Source organism: Quercus lobata, chromosome 1 (assembly GCF_001633185.2).
Source record: "Quercus lobata isolate SW786 chromosome 1, ValleyOak3.0 Primary Assembly, whole genome shotgun sequence".
In the NCBI taxonomy this organism is placed as follows: Eukaryota; Viridiplantae; Streptophyta; class Magnoliopsida; order Fagales; family Fagaceae; genus Quercus; species Quercus lobata.
In genome coordinates, this window is record NC_044904.1 from 17616087 (window position 1) to 17632259 (window position 16173).

A 16173-nucleotide genomic window follows, 5' to 3' on the forward strand; every position below is an offset into this window, starting at 1 on the left:
AATTTTCCCATAATAATAATAATAATAATAATAATAATAATAATAAAACTATTTACCAATTAACAAATCTATTCAATTCTTAATTAATTAAATTATTACGCATTAGTGCATTACCCCCTATTGTCATTTCTCGCATTTTTAAAAACTCTTTAACAATTGATTCCAAATAAGCTTTTCATAGCTTTGAAGCATGGATGTCAATACCGTACCGTACCGGCCGTACCGGCCGGAATATACCGTACCGGCCAGCAATCCGGTACACTCGACCCCCCTGTTTCGTACCGGAAAAAATACCGGCCGTACCGGCCTCGTACCGACTGTACCGGCCAATTTCGGGCAATACCGGCCGGTACCGGGCGTACGGCCGGTACAGAAAAAAGTTTTTTTTTTTTTTTTTTTTTTAAAGTTTTGTAATTTTTGAATTTTTGTTAGGACAAAATGGCAACTTATTTGTATTAACTTATTAGTATTATTTGTTTTCTTAGTATGCAATGGTAACTTTTAAACTTTCTATTTTATTTTTTTATTTTTTTTCCTTTTTAATTGATACTAAAGTCTAAAATCATGAATAACTAGTTCTAAATTGAGGAAATGTTTATGGTAAACTTTTATATTTATTATAATATATATATACACAAACACATACATACATATAAATATATATATATATATATATTTATATTTATAAATATAAAAAATAGCGGTAAACCCGAAACGGTACACCGGTATTGACCGGTATCCGAAATATATCGTACCGGTGGCCAAACCGGTACGGCCTCCGGTACGGTATTGACATCCTTGCTTTGAAGCACTTTAATATTATGTTTTACCAAAGGAATGCTAAACATTTGGAACTTTTTAGAGAAAAACTCTATCAAAGTCATTACTCATTCTTTATAAATTTAAAATTTTAAACTTTAAAGCAATTTTCATTGCTGTCAAACACTCAAGATGCTTAAGAGTTCTTCAATTAAAGCTTTACTACTAAAATAGTTATTCTTTAAGCCTTACTTCATTTTTCTTGTCTGTGTTAAAAATATTTAGTGTTCTAAATATATATATATATATATATAAAATAAAAAAACACTTTACTACTAAAGTTTTACTTCCTAAAACAATACCAAACATGTAATTACCATTTTAACCATAATTCTAACGATTGCCTCACTTAAGATGAATTTGTTATTTGTCATTCCATACAAAAACATAAAAAGGAAATGCTAACGAGTGTCCTTGAGGCACTAGTTAAGAATCCAGTTAAAGAAAGTTTTTATGGAGAAAGAAAAAAAAAATTTTAATGTTTTGATAGTTTTTTTCATTTCCTATAAAAGTAACGTCAAAACTTTCCTAAAATGGATTGTTAACTAGTGTCCTAAGGACACTCGTTAGCATAACCCAACATGAAATAGGGTAACCCACAATTAACTTTAAACAAGTCTATTTTTTTGGCTTTTCAAATCATGAATGTGTGTGCGCGCACTCATGTATGTTCTGCTAGAACTTATTTTGTTGTTATATCTGAAATATATACAAATTCACATTTAAGCAGGGTAGAGACATTTTTTAAAAGACTAAACAACATGGAAGAACTTCCAAGGAAAAGTTTCTACTCAAAAACGCTTGCTTGAATTGGATTGTTCTAATTTATATGGCTTAAACTTCTGCTGGAACACAACTGACTACTTGTCTTACAAAATGAACACAATTTTTTGTTTCCAACGTTTACGCACATGGTTCATAACTCTGCATGAGCTGACGCAACAATGTAAGAGAGAAGATTTTATCGCTTTGATGGGTAAAATTAGTGTACCTACCAAAAGGGGGCCAAACATTCTCATTTATAGGGAAAGCCTAAAACAGATCACTCATTTCCACTCTCTAAAAAATATTCAGCTCTACAATAATCTACATCAATCAATTTATGAGGCTACGCCTAATTTAATGCTAATTTACAAGCATCTGCTTCTTGTCAAAGACAAAAGATCCCACCCCACCAACCAAGGGGAAAAATAAAGAAGAAACCATGATGTTACTAAGGAGCTCATCAACTTTGTAGATACTTTTGACAAAGTACTCTTGCCTTCCTTGCTGGAATTCAGGTTTCTGAGTCTTCAGAGGGTTCCCATCAAACTTCCCTAAAGCCATTTTCTTTATTTGACAAGTGAACAAACCACCCATTAGAAACCAGCAATCTTGGAAAAACTGTACAACTACGCACCTCAGAAAGTAACACTCATTTGTTAATGCATTCCTCCAAACTAGACACCAGAAGACATAAAATTGATGAAATCCCGGTGCTTCTCAAAAGCAACTGAACAAGTTCTAAAAATCTTCCACCATTGTATGTGTGATTATGACTAGAACTGGAAGCATGGAATCATCTGAGGGAATCTTTCTCAGAGTTCTTCAAATTCCAGTCTTGCCTTGCCCTTCCATTGGAGGTAACTGGATGGTACCATCTCATACAAAACTATCTAATACAATTCGTGTTTGCCTAAGCAAATTTCCTCCAAAGATGGCACATCTTCCTCATTATTATACTTCAGCAGCAATTCCCCATTTCCACTGCAAAGTCGGGTAGACAATGAAGGGGATACAGGTGCACAGCTACCTGTAGTTATTTCACAATAAAGCATGAAAATCCAAAATAACTCTATGTTCAATATACTGATGCAATTCAGAAATGAGTAGATCAGGGGGAAATTTTGGTAAAAATGAATTGATTTCACACCTTTAAAAGATGAGCTTCTCTCAAAGTCTTTGGTCACATGCAATAAGATTGTACCAGAGAGCACAACAATAAAGCCACATATTTCTGATGCTATGGTTCCTCCACTTTGGCCATCCCAATCCTGAAATCATAAGTTTCAATGTATAAGGTGCTCAACAAATTGGATTTACATCAAATAATGCCTGATTTTCCATAATAGCCAGATTTTTCTGTGTATAATAAAAATAATGCTTGGCTTGGCAAAGAAAATAACCAACTAGACATAAGGGTGATCACAGAGATAGCAGGAGAAAACTTTTTATACACCAGGTCTCTGCCCCCAGGAACTCCAGATTCAGATAATATGTGTTTATCAAAGTCTCAGTTATAAAATCGTAGTAAACTAGGCAGAGCTTAAAATACCTTAAACATTATGACACTGGCTAGGATTGTAAGCGTTGTGAACATGACGTAATATATGGGGGACACAACAGCAGTGTTGAATGTGTCAAGTGCCTGAAACATCAGAGTAATTTTTGTTAGAGCAGATACTACCGACTGAAAATTTTCAACTCGTAGGCATCCATGTCTAAGTCCTTTGAATTTACATAAAAGTTGAAGCATCCTTTAGGCAAGATATAACAATAGATAAAATAGGGATGCTCGCAAGCAAAGAATCATGGAAAAGGGAAATATTCTGGACTATGGATTGCTCAAAAAATTTTGGCAAGACTACATGTCAAGAAGCATGTCAAAACCACAATAGGCAAGTATGCTTATGTTCTTTAAGGCATTTTAACAGTATAAAGTAGCAAATGTAGAGGGAAAAAGAACAAATCATGGAAAAATTAGAAAAATTTCAAAGCAAGTAAAAGGGTAGAACAAAAACTCTGAAAATTATGCAGGCTAAATTAGAATTATCCCACTACTAACCTTGTTGAGATAATTCATCTGAGTGATGACAGATACAGCCACAACCATCATGAAAAACCATGTCTCTGCATAGATTAACTGATTCTTTCCCTCAAAACTTAACTTTATTGAAGTTCCAAGGGCTTTAACACTCATCACCTGAAAAATTATGACAAAATTGACACAAAAAAGAAAGAAAGAAAAAAAAGTGCATAAATAGTTTTGCCGTACTAATTTCAGAAGAAGAAACCACTGCAGCATGTAAGAGGTTCAAAAGCTAAAAGGTGAACATCTTTATAGTAGATATCATAAATGCTCAGCAGGAAAGGAACAAAAAAAAAAAAAAAAAAAACTATATAAACCATTAATAGTTGAAATGATATACCGAGAGAGAACCCATCAAAGAACAGATGCCGGTGAAAACTAACACATTTGAGTGCCCACAACGTGGTGCAAAATGGAAGACCAGAATGAAAACCAATACAATTACAGAGCCCACGTAAAGCAGAAATGCTGAAACAAAACAAAATTACTCAAGTTAACCATGAAGTGTGTGGTAAATGCAAAAGCAATACACAAGAATTAAGGTAAAATGTTAACCTGGTTGAGTTGCCATACTCCATATTTCCTGAACAGAAGTAATTGGATGCTCCTGTGGTGCATGGATAACAATTATGACAGAACCCACGATGCACATCACACAGCCCAACATCCCAAGATTGTGTAACCTTTCCTTCAAGATAAAGTGAGCCAATACAGCACTACACCATACAACCAAATCATTATAATAACAAACAATCGCATAATATGACACTCGAGGAATATACTGCATCCACTAAGAAAGAAATTGAAAGCAATACCAAAAATTACCTGACAATAATACTTAATGCACCTAGAGGAGTAACAAGAACAGCAGGGGCAAATGCATACGCAACAAAGTTTGCAATCTCTCCAACAATCACTGTATCAGAAATCATAAAACAAGATAGATTCTGCAGACAGTCAGAGCAACGTCAAATGCTGAAAAAAGGTTCACAATTTGTGCACTATAACCGGCAATTAATAAAGCCATTTGCTATGATTAGACCAAAAATGAAAGAAAAATAAAAACAAAAAGGTTAAAAGCTGCTCATCAACTCCTTATGCCACCAAAAAGGTGAAAGAGAACTTTTCTTTTTCTTTTTTTTTTCTTTTTTTTTTGTGCTTAAGAAAGAGAACTGAATATACAATACACAAACTGGAGCAAGATATGGGACACCGCAATTGATCATCAATGTGTTTAAAATAATTTTTAAATTATTAAATTCACCATTTTCCTAACAACTTAAGCTTGTGAGACAATTGATAGTTTATCATGGTATCAAAGCCAAGTTGTCTTGAGTTCGAACATTATCTCCACTAACTCTCATTAAAAAGCTAAAAATCCGACATGTTGAGTCCCACTTATTAAGGGGAGTATACGCCCACGCGTGGAAGGGAGTGTAAGAATAATTGTTAAAAGATTAAATTCATCATTTCCTAACAACTTCAACTTTTGTTACAATACGTGATTTATCACAAAGTAAAAGCTAATTCAAAATCAACCAAATTGGGACATTATGAGATCACATAGAAAACACAAAAGTTTTTGCACAATGATACATGAAAATAACAATTTGCATAACCCAAAACAAGCAACAAACTTAAGCAACAAACACAACAAATCAAACCAATTTTGATTTGAAAACGATCAGAATATACATAACCAATAAAAGAGAACAAAATTAAAAAGCTTACTTGTGGTCAAGCCTATCCACCATAGTGGCTCCAGAAGATAAGAATATCCACCAACACCTACAAATTCAAGAATCAAACACATACCCTTTTGAGAAAACCAAAAACCCATTATAAAAAAACAAAAATTGAGACCAAAAAAGAAATGAAATGAGCGAAAAAAAAAATTCACCAGCTCTAACACCAGAAGCTGCAGCTGCTTTTCTAAGGCCTTTCTTTTTGATGATGAAGCTGGCCCCTATGAACCCACTTGATAGCAAAGCCAAAATGAACCCTTTCAGATTTTCTTTAGTCATGTTGAAAATCTCTCCCTCTCTCTCTCTCTTTTTCTCTTCTGGGTTTTTTTTTGTTTTTTTTATTTTTTTCTTCTTTTCTTCATCGAAAATTGGCAATCACAAGCTTTTTCCAGGTCATCCTCGTTTGCAAATCTGTTGTGTATATTCTGAAGTTTAAACAATCATTAAGTTTTTAACCAAAAAAAAAAAAAATCATTAAGTTGGGAATAGCTATGGTGTAAAAACATGTACAACCATTTTATTTGTGAACATGTTTAAATGGGCTCCACATAATAGGAAAACAAGATTTTTCTAACAAAAGCTTCCCATTGAATTTTTTTTTTTTTTTTTTTTTTTGATAGACCCATTGAATTGATGTGAGAGAGTTATTCTTTTATCCACACTGATATGTCATTCTATGCTACACAGTTTTTTTCATAACTATTTTTGCTTTAAAAAAATATCTATCTAATTTCAATCATAGTTATAAAAAAAATTGTTATATTCACAATATTTTCAAAACATATTTAAAGTAGTAATTTATTATTTGTAGACAAAAAAGTAATTTAAATAATGGTTCAAATTTAAACCAATAATAATTTAAATTCGATTTCCACCTACTCAAAAAACCAATTGGAGTGTTTTTTTTAATTTTAGAAAGAACAATTATTAGAAATAGATCTCATAAATTGAAACTATCTTTAAAAAATTATAAAATACGTTGTAAAAATATTATGAATATAAAACTTCTCAAAATTGCTCCTTATAAAATTTACTTGTATTTATAGAATTGCTCTTTGTCTTATAGGAGTATGATTTTCTTTATTAGTTCCAATGTTACGTTTTACCAAAAGAAGAAAGAAGAAAAAGACCGCAACTATGAAGAAGATTTTTTATAAGGTTCAAATTGACTTAGTATAAACTTTCCTTCTCCCATTATTATATATTTTAGCTGGAAAACGTCCGAGTCAAAATAAAATAGAGAGCATGGGCCTAGATGTGAGGTCATCCATGAAATACATGGAGCCGTGTGTTGTTTGCTGTTGGTACTTTAATTCGAAGTTAAGACAATATAAACAAACACCGCATTGTTACAGATCCTGGATTATAAAATATAGGAAAAATGGTACCTGTTGTTTTTTTACAAGTTAGGGATTGAACATTTTTAGAAGTGCAGAGAGTAAACTAATCAAGAAGAAGAAGAATAATATGCCAAGCAATCCAATGAGAATGGCCCCACGTTATGCTTTTTGCTCTTTTCGGATTCTTCGATTTGGGTTCGGGGTCAATTACTTTACAGCCATGTTGGCAGCTGCCTTCCGAGAGGGCAAATTTGACTCGAGGTTCAATTCAAGCACAAGTTCAAACAAATTGAATACGTAACTAAATAACTTTTTCTGTGTGCCATTCTCTTAAATTTGCCTCGAATGCTGCAATATTGAAAGCAAAAGTTAACCAATGATTTAAGACTACTAGTTTATAAAATTGGGTCCCGTTAACGAGTACTTTTAGAGTATTGATTAAGAATCCAGTTAAAGAAAATTTTTATGAAAAAAAAAAACAATTAATATTTTGACAGCTTTTTTTCATTTCCCATAAAAGTGATGTCAAATATTAATTGCTTTTTTTTCTTTTCCCATAAAAGTTTTATTTAACTGGATTCTTAACCAGTACTCTAAGGGCACTCATTAGTAATTTCCTATAAAATATTTTTAAAAAACAGTGACGTGAAAAGAAAAGGTAATTAATTTCATTTCTTTATAGTTTTTTATATTATCTATATATGAAAGCAATATCAAAAAATTTCTAAAAATTTTAATTAACAAATGTTTTTAAAGCACTCGACTCATATTGAATTTAAACCCATATAGCATAAAATTCTTTTTTTTTTACAATTCCACTCATAAAAAATAAAAATAATAATCTCATAAAAATCTCATTTTTATAATTCAACCCAAGTGCATAATTTCCAAGATCTCGAAATTCAATCTTTAGAGTTTAAAATTCTAAATACTGCAAAAATTAAAATCCTAAAGCATAGAATTACTAAGATCTTGAAATTTAATGCTTAAACTTAGATTTTTCAATATAACTATTTTTTTTTTTTGAGCAATAATATAACTAAATTAAACTTATGGAATTTACGAGAAGTTGCACATTTTAGTGGAAGGCACTTGCCATCACACCAAGGCTCGATTCATACAAATATAAAATCTTTATTAACACGAAAAAACATCAACTTTGAAGGAAGGGAAAGGAACTTATACACAGGAGAAACTCTATCTTCTCAAATTTTTTGCCAAAAACTAGAAATTAAAACTACTGAGAGTTCAATGAAGGGAAAGGAACTTATACACAGGAGAAACTCTATCTTCTCAAATTTTTTGCCAAAAACTAGAAATTAAAACTACTGAGAGTTCAATGAAGCGATGGAAATCCTAAACCCTACCTAAAAAATTCTCTTGACCCAAGGGTCAAATAGTCAAATCCGCATTTTTCTTCTTATATCTATCTCTGTTATTAAGAAAGTGAATCCTAATTGGATTCTTCTTTTTTACATTCACGTTCAGAAGAATCATAAGATTCACAACAAAACATTTTTTGAAAAAAAAAAAAAAAAATTGTCACCTCACATGGGTTAATGTCACTTCTGGAATCCCAATCTGTAACGAGTTATATGCCATGAATTTTTATCTTTTTTTGGGTCAAGTCACAGAGACTCGAAGAGAACACTTTATTACGGCCTCTCTAGGCCGAGACACGTTTCTTCCTTTACATTATTTTAAATAAATAGGATGCATGGCCCTTGAGTGGAAGACTTAAAAAATAAAAAATAAAAAAAAAAAATTCATCAAAAAAAGAAGACTTTTACACTATGATTGGTTCTAGGCTTCTAGCTAGTGAAACGGAAGAGAAAGGAAAAGAGGAAGGGAAGGGGGGAAAGAAATGAAAGAGAGAAGAAAACATTTCTCTGGATATAGGAAAGAAAGAGAAGAAGAAAATGTGAAAATTCTATCTTTCCTTTGTTTGAATTGAAAAAGGAAGAGAAAGGAAAAATGCATATTTTTACTTTTGTATTCTTATAAGTAATGAGAAAATTCATATATTTTGAAAGTGTTAAAGATATATTAATCATTTTATGGTATAGAATGGTGGATCTCATAAAATTTGTGCTCTCCTTTCCTCCCATTTCCGTCCAAATTGGGCTGATAACAAAACAATGGGCTCGGGGCTCCACGGAAAAATAATCATCCAACCTTATCTGTTTTTCTTTTCTCTTGTACAACCAAACAACATAAAGGATATACATTCTTTCATTTTTCACTTCACCCCTTCCAAACACACACTGTTTAAACTTGCAGGGCCATACATGCTTCAACCAATTATTTACTCCGGTAGACCTCTGCTTAAAATAATAATAATAATCTGATTATTCAATTAACTCGATGACCTAATTTAAAAAAATAAAAACCGTGTCACCACTATCAAACTGGACATTAATACTCCTACTATAAGGAAAAACACGTAGAACTTCCAGCGTTTCATTCCCTTAAAATGGAAATTAGTGTTATAGTGATTCAGGTGGATCTCATGATGGTCCAATAAAATTTTGGCAACTTAATTGGTATGCTAAGCTTTTATTTGCCTAGCATAAAAATAGAGGCACGTACCCTAGAATATTAATTAATGAATAATGAGCCCTATCAAATTATGATATGTGATTTTATGATGGAAAGTGTGGAGCCTGAAATTCGAAATCCCAGCCCACTTCACATTAAAGGCCCAAGGCCCAAGCCGAGGAGCCCTACTGCCGAGGACGTATGATGAAAGCCCCTTAACGGCCCAAGAATGTGGCCGAGGACGATCTCACGCTCAACACCTCACAAAGCGCCTGAAAAAAAAAAAAAAAAAGACAAACTCAGTACAAGAGCAGTACAAGCGAGAAAGCTGCCAACACCATAATGTGGAGCTCAGCGCCTGACAAGCCCATACTCCATACCATGCTATCCAGTTTTTCCCAATCACTCTGACGTATGGATTGATATGACGAGTGATTACCCCCAAACAAGGAAAAACTGACATGTAGATGGAGAAAGGGAAGTGAATACTAGTATAAAAGGGAAGGAGAGCTAAAAAAGGGGGGATCCAACAAAAACGGATGAATGGTGAGAATGTAATTCCCCTCGGACTAAGTCCGAGGAGTCCAACCTTTCAAACTAGCTCGATGTAAGGCCTAGCTATACAAGCCAAACTTATCTTCGTATGAGCTTGCACGGGAAACATGACTAAACCGCCGTCTGACGACCAAGGTCCTGCCTTTCCAAACCCACTCTCTACAAATGATATTGTTTGGGCCTTTTTACGTGCAAACCCAACACTGTTAAGGTTCGTTACGAATCGTGTCCTTACAGAAAGCATTTGTAATGTCAAGTGTGATTTTATGACTTTTTCACCCTTCCTCAAGGACCTCTACCGAAGAAATGGTTTGCAATGGTTTTTTTTTTTTTTTTTTTTTAACTCATACTCGCAATGATATATGGTTGTGGAAGTTCTACTTTATAAGGAATTCTGCATAAAAGAATAGCATGAAGGTTGTTGTTATTGTTAATTGTTATATCACCAAACAGATTAACAAACATTGTAAGAATCCTTGATTTAGTCATTTCATTCCTTAGTATGAAATCTTTATTTAAAAAGCGGCTATGCTACTACAGTGCTTCGGCACTGTGTGCTCAGTGTGTTTGCACTGTGCAATCATTGTAGCGGTAGTAGTGCTTTGGTTTCGTGAGTCTTTTTTTTTTTTTTTTGTTTTTCTACGGTTTGTTTTGTCTTTTTTTTTTTGTCTTTGTCTATTCTTTCTTCTTTATATACAGTGCTTTTGGTTTGGTTAACCGGCACTAGAGCTACTGTCCCTAAAGTTTTTTTTTTTAAATATTTATGTAAGCTGGTATATATATTGTTATACTGCCACAATAAATTTTACAATATTTTCGCAATCATTGACTGACATTATAGCTACAGTGCCTAAAGTTTTTTTTTTTTTTTTTTCAATAATCGGTTTGTGTTATTTTTTTTCTTTATATAAAAAGCGGCTATGCCGCTACAGTGCTTCGGCATTGTGCACTCAGTGTGTTTGCACTGTGCAAGTACTGTAACGGCAACAGTGCTTTGGTTTCATGAGTCTTTTTTTTTTTTTTGGGTTTATTTTGTGCTTTTTGTTTTTTTGTCTTTTCTTTCTTCTTTATATATAGTGCTTTTGGTTTAGTTAACCGACTCTGGATCTACAGTCCCTAAAGTTTTTTTTTTTTTTTTTTAATGTAAGTTAGTATATATATTGTTATATGAACACAACAAATTTCACAATATTTTCACAATTATTGACCGACACTATAGCTACAGTGCCTAAAGTTTTTTTTTTTTTTTCAATAATCAATTTGTGTGTTTTTTTTTTCTTAAATACTTATGTAAGCTGGTATATATATTGTTATACTGACACAATAAATTTTACAATATTTTTACAATTATTGACGTGTCAATTTCTTACAAGTCAAAATAAAATAATAAAATATGAGACTGTGATCAACCAATAATTAAAAATAAATGTTTTGAGAAAATGTTATAACACTTATTATTCAGTACTTTTGCTTTATCGCGAATGCGCGTATGCACGGTAGCTACTGTAGCTACAGTGTTTTTGGTTTAGTTAACTAGCACTGTAGCTACAGTGCCTAAAGTTTTTTTTTTTTTTTTAAGTAATCGGTTTTTTTTTTTTTTTTTTTTTTTTTTTATATATATATATTTATGTAACCTGGTATATATATTATTATACTGATACAAAAAATTTCACAATATTTTTACAATTATTGAAGTGTCAATTTCTTACGAGTCTAAATAAAATAATAAAATATGAGACTATGACCAACCACAACTAAAAATAAATGTTTTGAGAAAATGTTACAACATTTATATTTTTTTTTTCTTCAATAATCAGATTATGTTTTTTTTTTTTTTTCTTTTAAATATTTATGTAAGCTGGTATATATATTGTTATACAAACACAACAAATTTCACAATTATTAACGTGTCAATTTCTTACAAGTCGAAATAAAATAATAAAATATGAGGCTGTAACCAACCACAACTAAAAATAAATGTTTTGAGAATATGTTACAACACTTATTGGGAAGTACTTTTAGTTTATTCAACTGACACGGTAGATACAATGCCTAAAGTTTTTTTTTTTTTTTTCCTTTTAAATAGTTATGTAAGCTGGTATATATATTGTTATACTGACACAACAAATTTCACAATATTTTTACAATTACTGACGTGTCAATTTCTTACAAGTCGATATAAAATAATAAAATATGAGACTGTGACCAATCACAACTAAAAATAAATGTTTTGAGAAAATGTTACAACACTTATTATGTAGTACTTTTACTTTATTCAACTGGCATTGTTGTTACAGTGCCTAAAGTTTTTTTTTTTTTTTTTCTCTTCAGTAATCGATTTTTTTTTTTTTCCTTTTAAATATTTATATAAGCTGGTATATATATTGTTATACTAACACAACAAATTTTACAATATTTTCACAATTATTGACGTGTCAATTTCTTACAAGTCGAAATAAAATAATAAAATATGAGGTTGTGACCAACCACAACTAAAAATAAATGTTTTGAGAATATGTTACAACACTTATTGTACAGTGTTTTTGGTTTATTCAACTGACACGGTAGATACAATGCCTAAAGTTTTTTTTTTTCAGTAATTGGTTTTTTTTTTCCTTTTAAATATTTATGTAAGCTAGTATATATATTTTTATATTAACACAACAAATTTCACAATATTTTCACAATTATTGACGTGTCAATTTCTTACCAGTCGAAATAAAATAATAAAATATGAGACTGTAACTAATCACAACTAAAAATAAATGTTTTGAAAAAATGTTACAACACTTATTGTTATCACAATATTTTCAATATTGCCAAAGGCCTTGTAACTGAATTGGCACCTCCCCATGTACAAAGTGCTTGGGGTTCTTGGGGGAAAATGTTCGAGTTGGGGGGTTAGCAGCATGTTGTAATTATCTCTCAAAAAAAAAAAAATTCACAATTGTTGAGATCTCAGTTTTTTATAGATCAAATAAAAAATTTTTAAGTCTACAACATTTTAACATTAATTTCTACAGTGCCTAAAGTTTTTTTTTTTTTCCTTTTAAATATTTATGTAAGCTGACATATCTATTAACTATATAAAAAGAGCCAAAGGCTCATGAATAATGTTTTATTGGTTTATTCAATTAGTGAGGTGCACTTTTTGTTTTTTTGTTTTTGTTTTTTTCTTCAAGTATGCCAATTGGTTTGAGCTTTGTTTTTGTTTTTGTTTTTTGTTTTTTTAAGATCTTTATATGTTTACTTTGTACTTGCAATGCAAGTTTACATTATAAATACACAAAAGTGGTTAATATTATACACATTTGCACAAAGAATGGTAAATATTGTACAAATTTTGTAAATGTGTACAAAATTTGACAATTTTTGTGTCTACAATATAAATTTACATTGTAATTAAGTACAATGTATACATAGAAATATTGTGAAAATGTTTTGACGCATGTGTCAATTCCTTATGGGTCGAAATAAATTAAAATAAAATAATAAAATATCATACCAAGATCTAGTACAATTAAAAATGTCGTAATATATTGTTGTTATTACAATATATTCACAACTAATAAGGTGTAAGTTATAGGTCAAAATAAAATAATAAAATATTGATCTAGGATCCGTCATGGTCTTATACGAATGAGATTAACTTTTTATGACATAATTATCAAAATTCTTAAAATTAATGTATTTTTTAATTAATGTAAATCTCTATTTATTTTAAAAATAAAATGATTTATATCTTTATTTTGTGATACAAATAAAATTTAGAATGGATCATAATCACGACTTTTTTTTCCATGGCTAGCCCTAACTAGTAAGTCAAATAAATAACACAAAATATCTCATTCATTGTTCTCTTTCTCTTCTTTCAACTATGTGTTACACCGTTCCAATATTTATCAATTAAATATACTATAAGAGCTTTCTCAAAATGTTAAAAACTACCTTATTGAATTTTAAATAAATGATCATATATATGAAGCTTCTTAATCACTTGAGTTTTCTAAAATGCTTAACAATAATATACTTTTAATTCTTGGGATATGTCTAATCCTTTTTTTTTTCCTCGACTTTACAATTAAACTTATAGTGTCTTAGCTTTCCACTCTCCAGTTTCCACACTAGTAGTTGTAAGTTGTAACAGACAGTTTTGATCTTCTTGCCTGATTTTTTATACTTAGTGTAATTTTTAAAAGATTTAGTTGTGGGCATGCTACGAAATTCAGGTCGGAGCATAGTTGCATAGATCTGATTTGGGCTTTCGAAGAAGAAAGCAAAGACTTCACCTTCCCTAGCTAAAAGTTCCTCAACAACGCCACCTTTTCATTGATCGAGATAAAACTTGAAATGAATGACTTACTCAGCGTCTAAGTCAGTCATTTCAAGATTTGGCTATTAGAAGAGTTGTCGGAAGCAAGATCAAAGATAGAGAAAACAGAAACGACAACATTTTAGCTCAGGAAAGAAATTATTTGTTTTATTTTAAAAACAAACCCTTCTTGTGTCGACATGCAGTCATTGTCGTTTCCATCATAGAAGCCAGAAGGTTTGTTTTTTCCCTCCTATGCCAAAGTGCATTAGCGAGTATGCAATTACACTTCACCCCTAAACTTTTAAGTAAAATAAAATATACTTTCTTTCTAGAAATCTGTTTGATCAAACTTTGTTAAATTAATGTTACAAATAGTGTGTAGTGTGTACTAACCTAACCTTTGCTTAAGAGCAAGTTTCCGAAATGATCCTCTATTTCAAAATTAAAATCCACTTATTTCAATTTTAAAGAGTATTTTAATATCTTTAGGGTCCGTTTGGATACCACTTATTTTGCTAAAAACTGAAAACACTGTAGTAAAATAATTTTTAAATATGTGAATAGTGTCATGAGACCCATTTTTAATAAAAAAGTTGCTGAAAAAAGAGGTTTGTGCGTTCAGTGAATAGTACACGAGATCCACTGACAAACACATGCTTGTGGAATACTTGTTGGTCAAAGAGGTAGTAGATCTTGTGCACAATGCACGGGACCCACTAACAATACCGTGTCTCACGTGAAATGCAAGTCTCAATAAAAAAAAAAAAAAGGTAAACACAAACACAACATGGAGAAACGCAATCCAAACGCATACTTAGTATGACTTTCTGTTTTTTCATTAGGTTGTGAAGAGATTTGTCATTACAAGTTTTTTGGTGCTCGATGATAAGCTTTGCATTATTATTCTAAATTTACTAGGTATGAAAAGTGTTATTTTCTTCAAACCTCGAAGAAAGAGAGTGTTTTTTTCCCTCTTCAAATTTGGAGTGGTTCCCCCTAATTTCAAGAGAGGAAAGTGTAATAAACAACAACAACCAAAAAAAAAAAAAACACATTTTACATAGCTCATTATGTCATTGCAAAATGGGTTGTACTTGTTCATCATAATGCAGTTATTAATTTATTATATATATTTCAAATATTTAATAGGTTTTAGTATTTTTTTAATTTTATTTTAACAATGTTAATCGATACTAAAAATTTCAAAATATTTTTTACAACAGTTAAACTGACAAGCTTATATTGGTTCTTATTTAAACTTACCACTGACATTATTTTTTACCTATCACTAACTCACATCAGTTGGGTGTAAAATAATTTGTTAATTCTTTTGTGTCCATAAACTTTCTATATTTTTCACATAAATGTTGTGCCATCCACTTTGTTATGGTTTACACAATCTTAAAATTCACTTAATCTCAATATGCTTGGTTATGTTCATGAAATTAATTATTATTGGTAATATGAATAATATCACCCAATTTATTTTAGTCTAAAATTCAAATTCGTCCATTAAATTTTACTGTAATTGTCAAATTATTTTGTAATATTTAATTTTTATCAATTTTGTTCCTCATTCTATAAAATTGAGCCAATACGATCATTTCTCCCAAATCTATTAGCAAATAATGCTGTTCAAACATTCTTTTCAGCCAAAAATCTAATTCAAAAGAGTCAAAACATTAATGAGATATGTCATTTAATAGACCGAGTTGTTTAATGAGTATTATTCAAAAAAAATTATAAAATAATGCCTAAACCACTTAATTTGCAAGTAAATTTGGACGAAAAGATAAAACTAACTTTATTAAATTTTTTCCCATCAAAAAAAAAAAAAAAACTTTATTAAATTTTTTTTCCAAATGAGTGAATAAATTGATAAAAATCAATATTTTGTTTCACATAAAATTGAAATTTAGTTTTATCAAAAAAAGAAGCAAGAAGCAAGAAGAAAAAAGAATAGCGTTAAAAAAAAAAAAATTTATTATTATTATTCCCAACGGACTAAAAAAA

At 30.7% G+C, this 16173-nt stretch overlaps 1 protein-coding gene across 2 annotated transcripts; it reads right to left on the minus strand.

Annotated features, from left to right (window-relative positions):
- Positions 1–1766: 1766 nt before the first annotated feature.
- LOC115981597 (probable magnesium transporter NIPA6) lies at positions 1767–5843 on the minus strand. 2 transcript variants are annotated; one of them, XM_031103874.1, is made up of 9 exons: positions 5568–5843; positions 5399–5455; positions 4493–4583; positions 4223–4383; positions 4008–4135; positions 3644–3781; positions 3134–3226; positions 2732–2852; positions 1767–2611 (listed from the first exon to the last, which is right to left on the minus strand). In XM_031103874.1, the coding sequence occupies exons 1-9, from the start codon at positions 5689–5691 to the stop codon at positions 2475–2477; spliced, it is 1050 nt and encodes a 349-aa protein (XP_030959734.1). In that variant the 5' UTR covers positions 5692–5843; the 3' UTR covers positions 1767–2474. The 2 variants fall into 2 exon arrangements, with proteins under 2 accessions (XP_030959734.1, XP_030959741.1); XM_031103881.1 differs by lacking the exon at positions 5568–5843 and having other exon boundaries at positions 4493–4614.
- Positions 5844–16173: the final 10330 nt, after the last annotated feature.

Excerpts from the sequence above, each read along its gene's own strand:
- LOC115981597 (XM_031103874.1), bottom strand. The coding sequence starts at position 5,691 with ATGACTAAAGAAAATCTGAAAGGGTTCATTTTGGCTTTGCTATCAAGT. Across the intron at positions 4,384-4,492 it reads GCATTAAGTATTATTGTCAG|TGCTGTATTGGCTCACTTTA; the intron begins GTAATTTTTGGT and ends TGTATGGTGTAG. Across the intron at positions 3,227-3,643 it reads AGATGAATTATCTCAACAAG|GCACTTGACACATTCAACAC; the intron begins GTTAGTAGTGGG and ends CTGATGTTTCAG.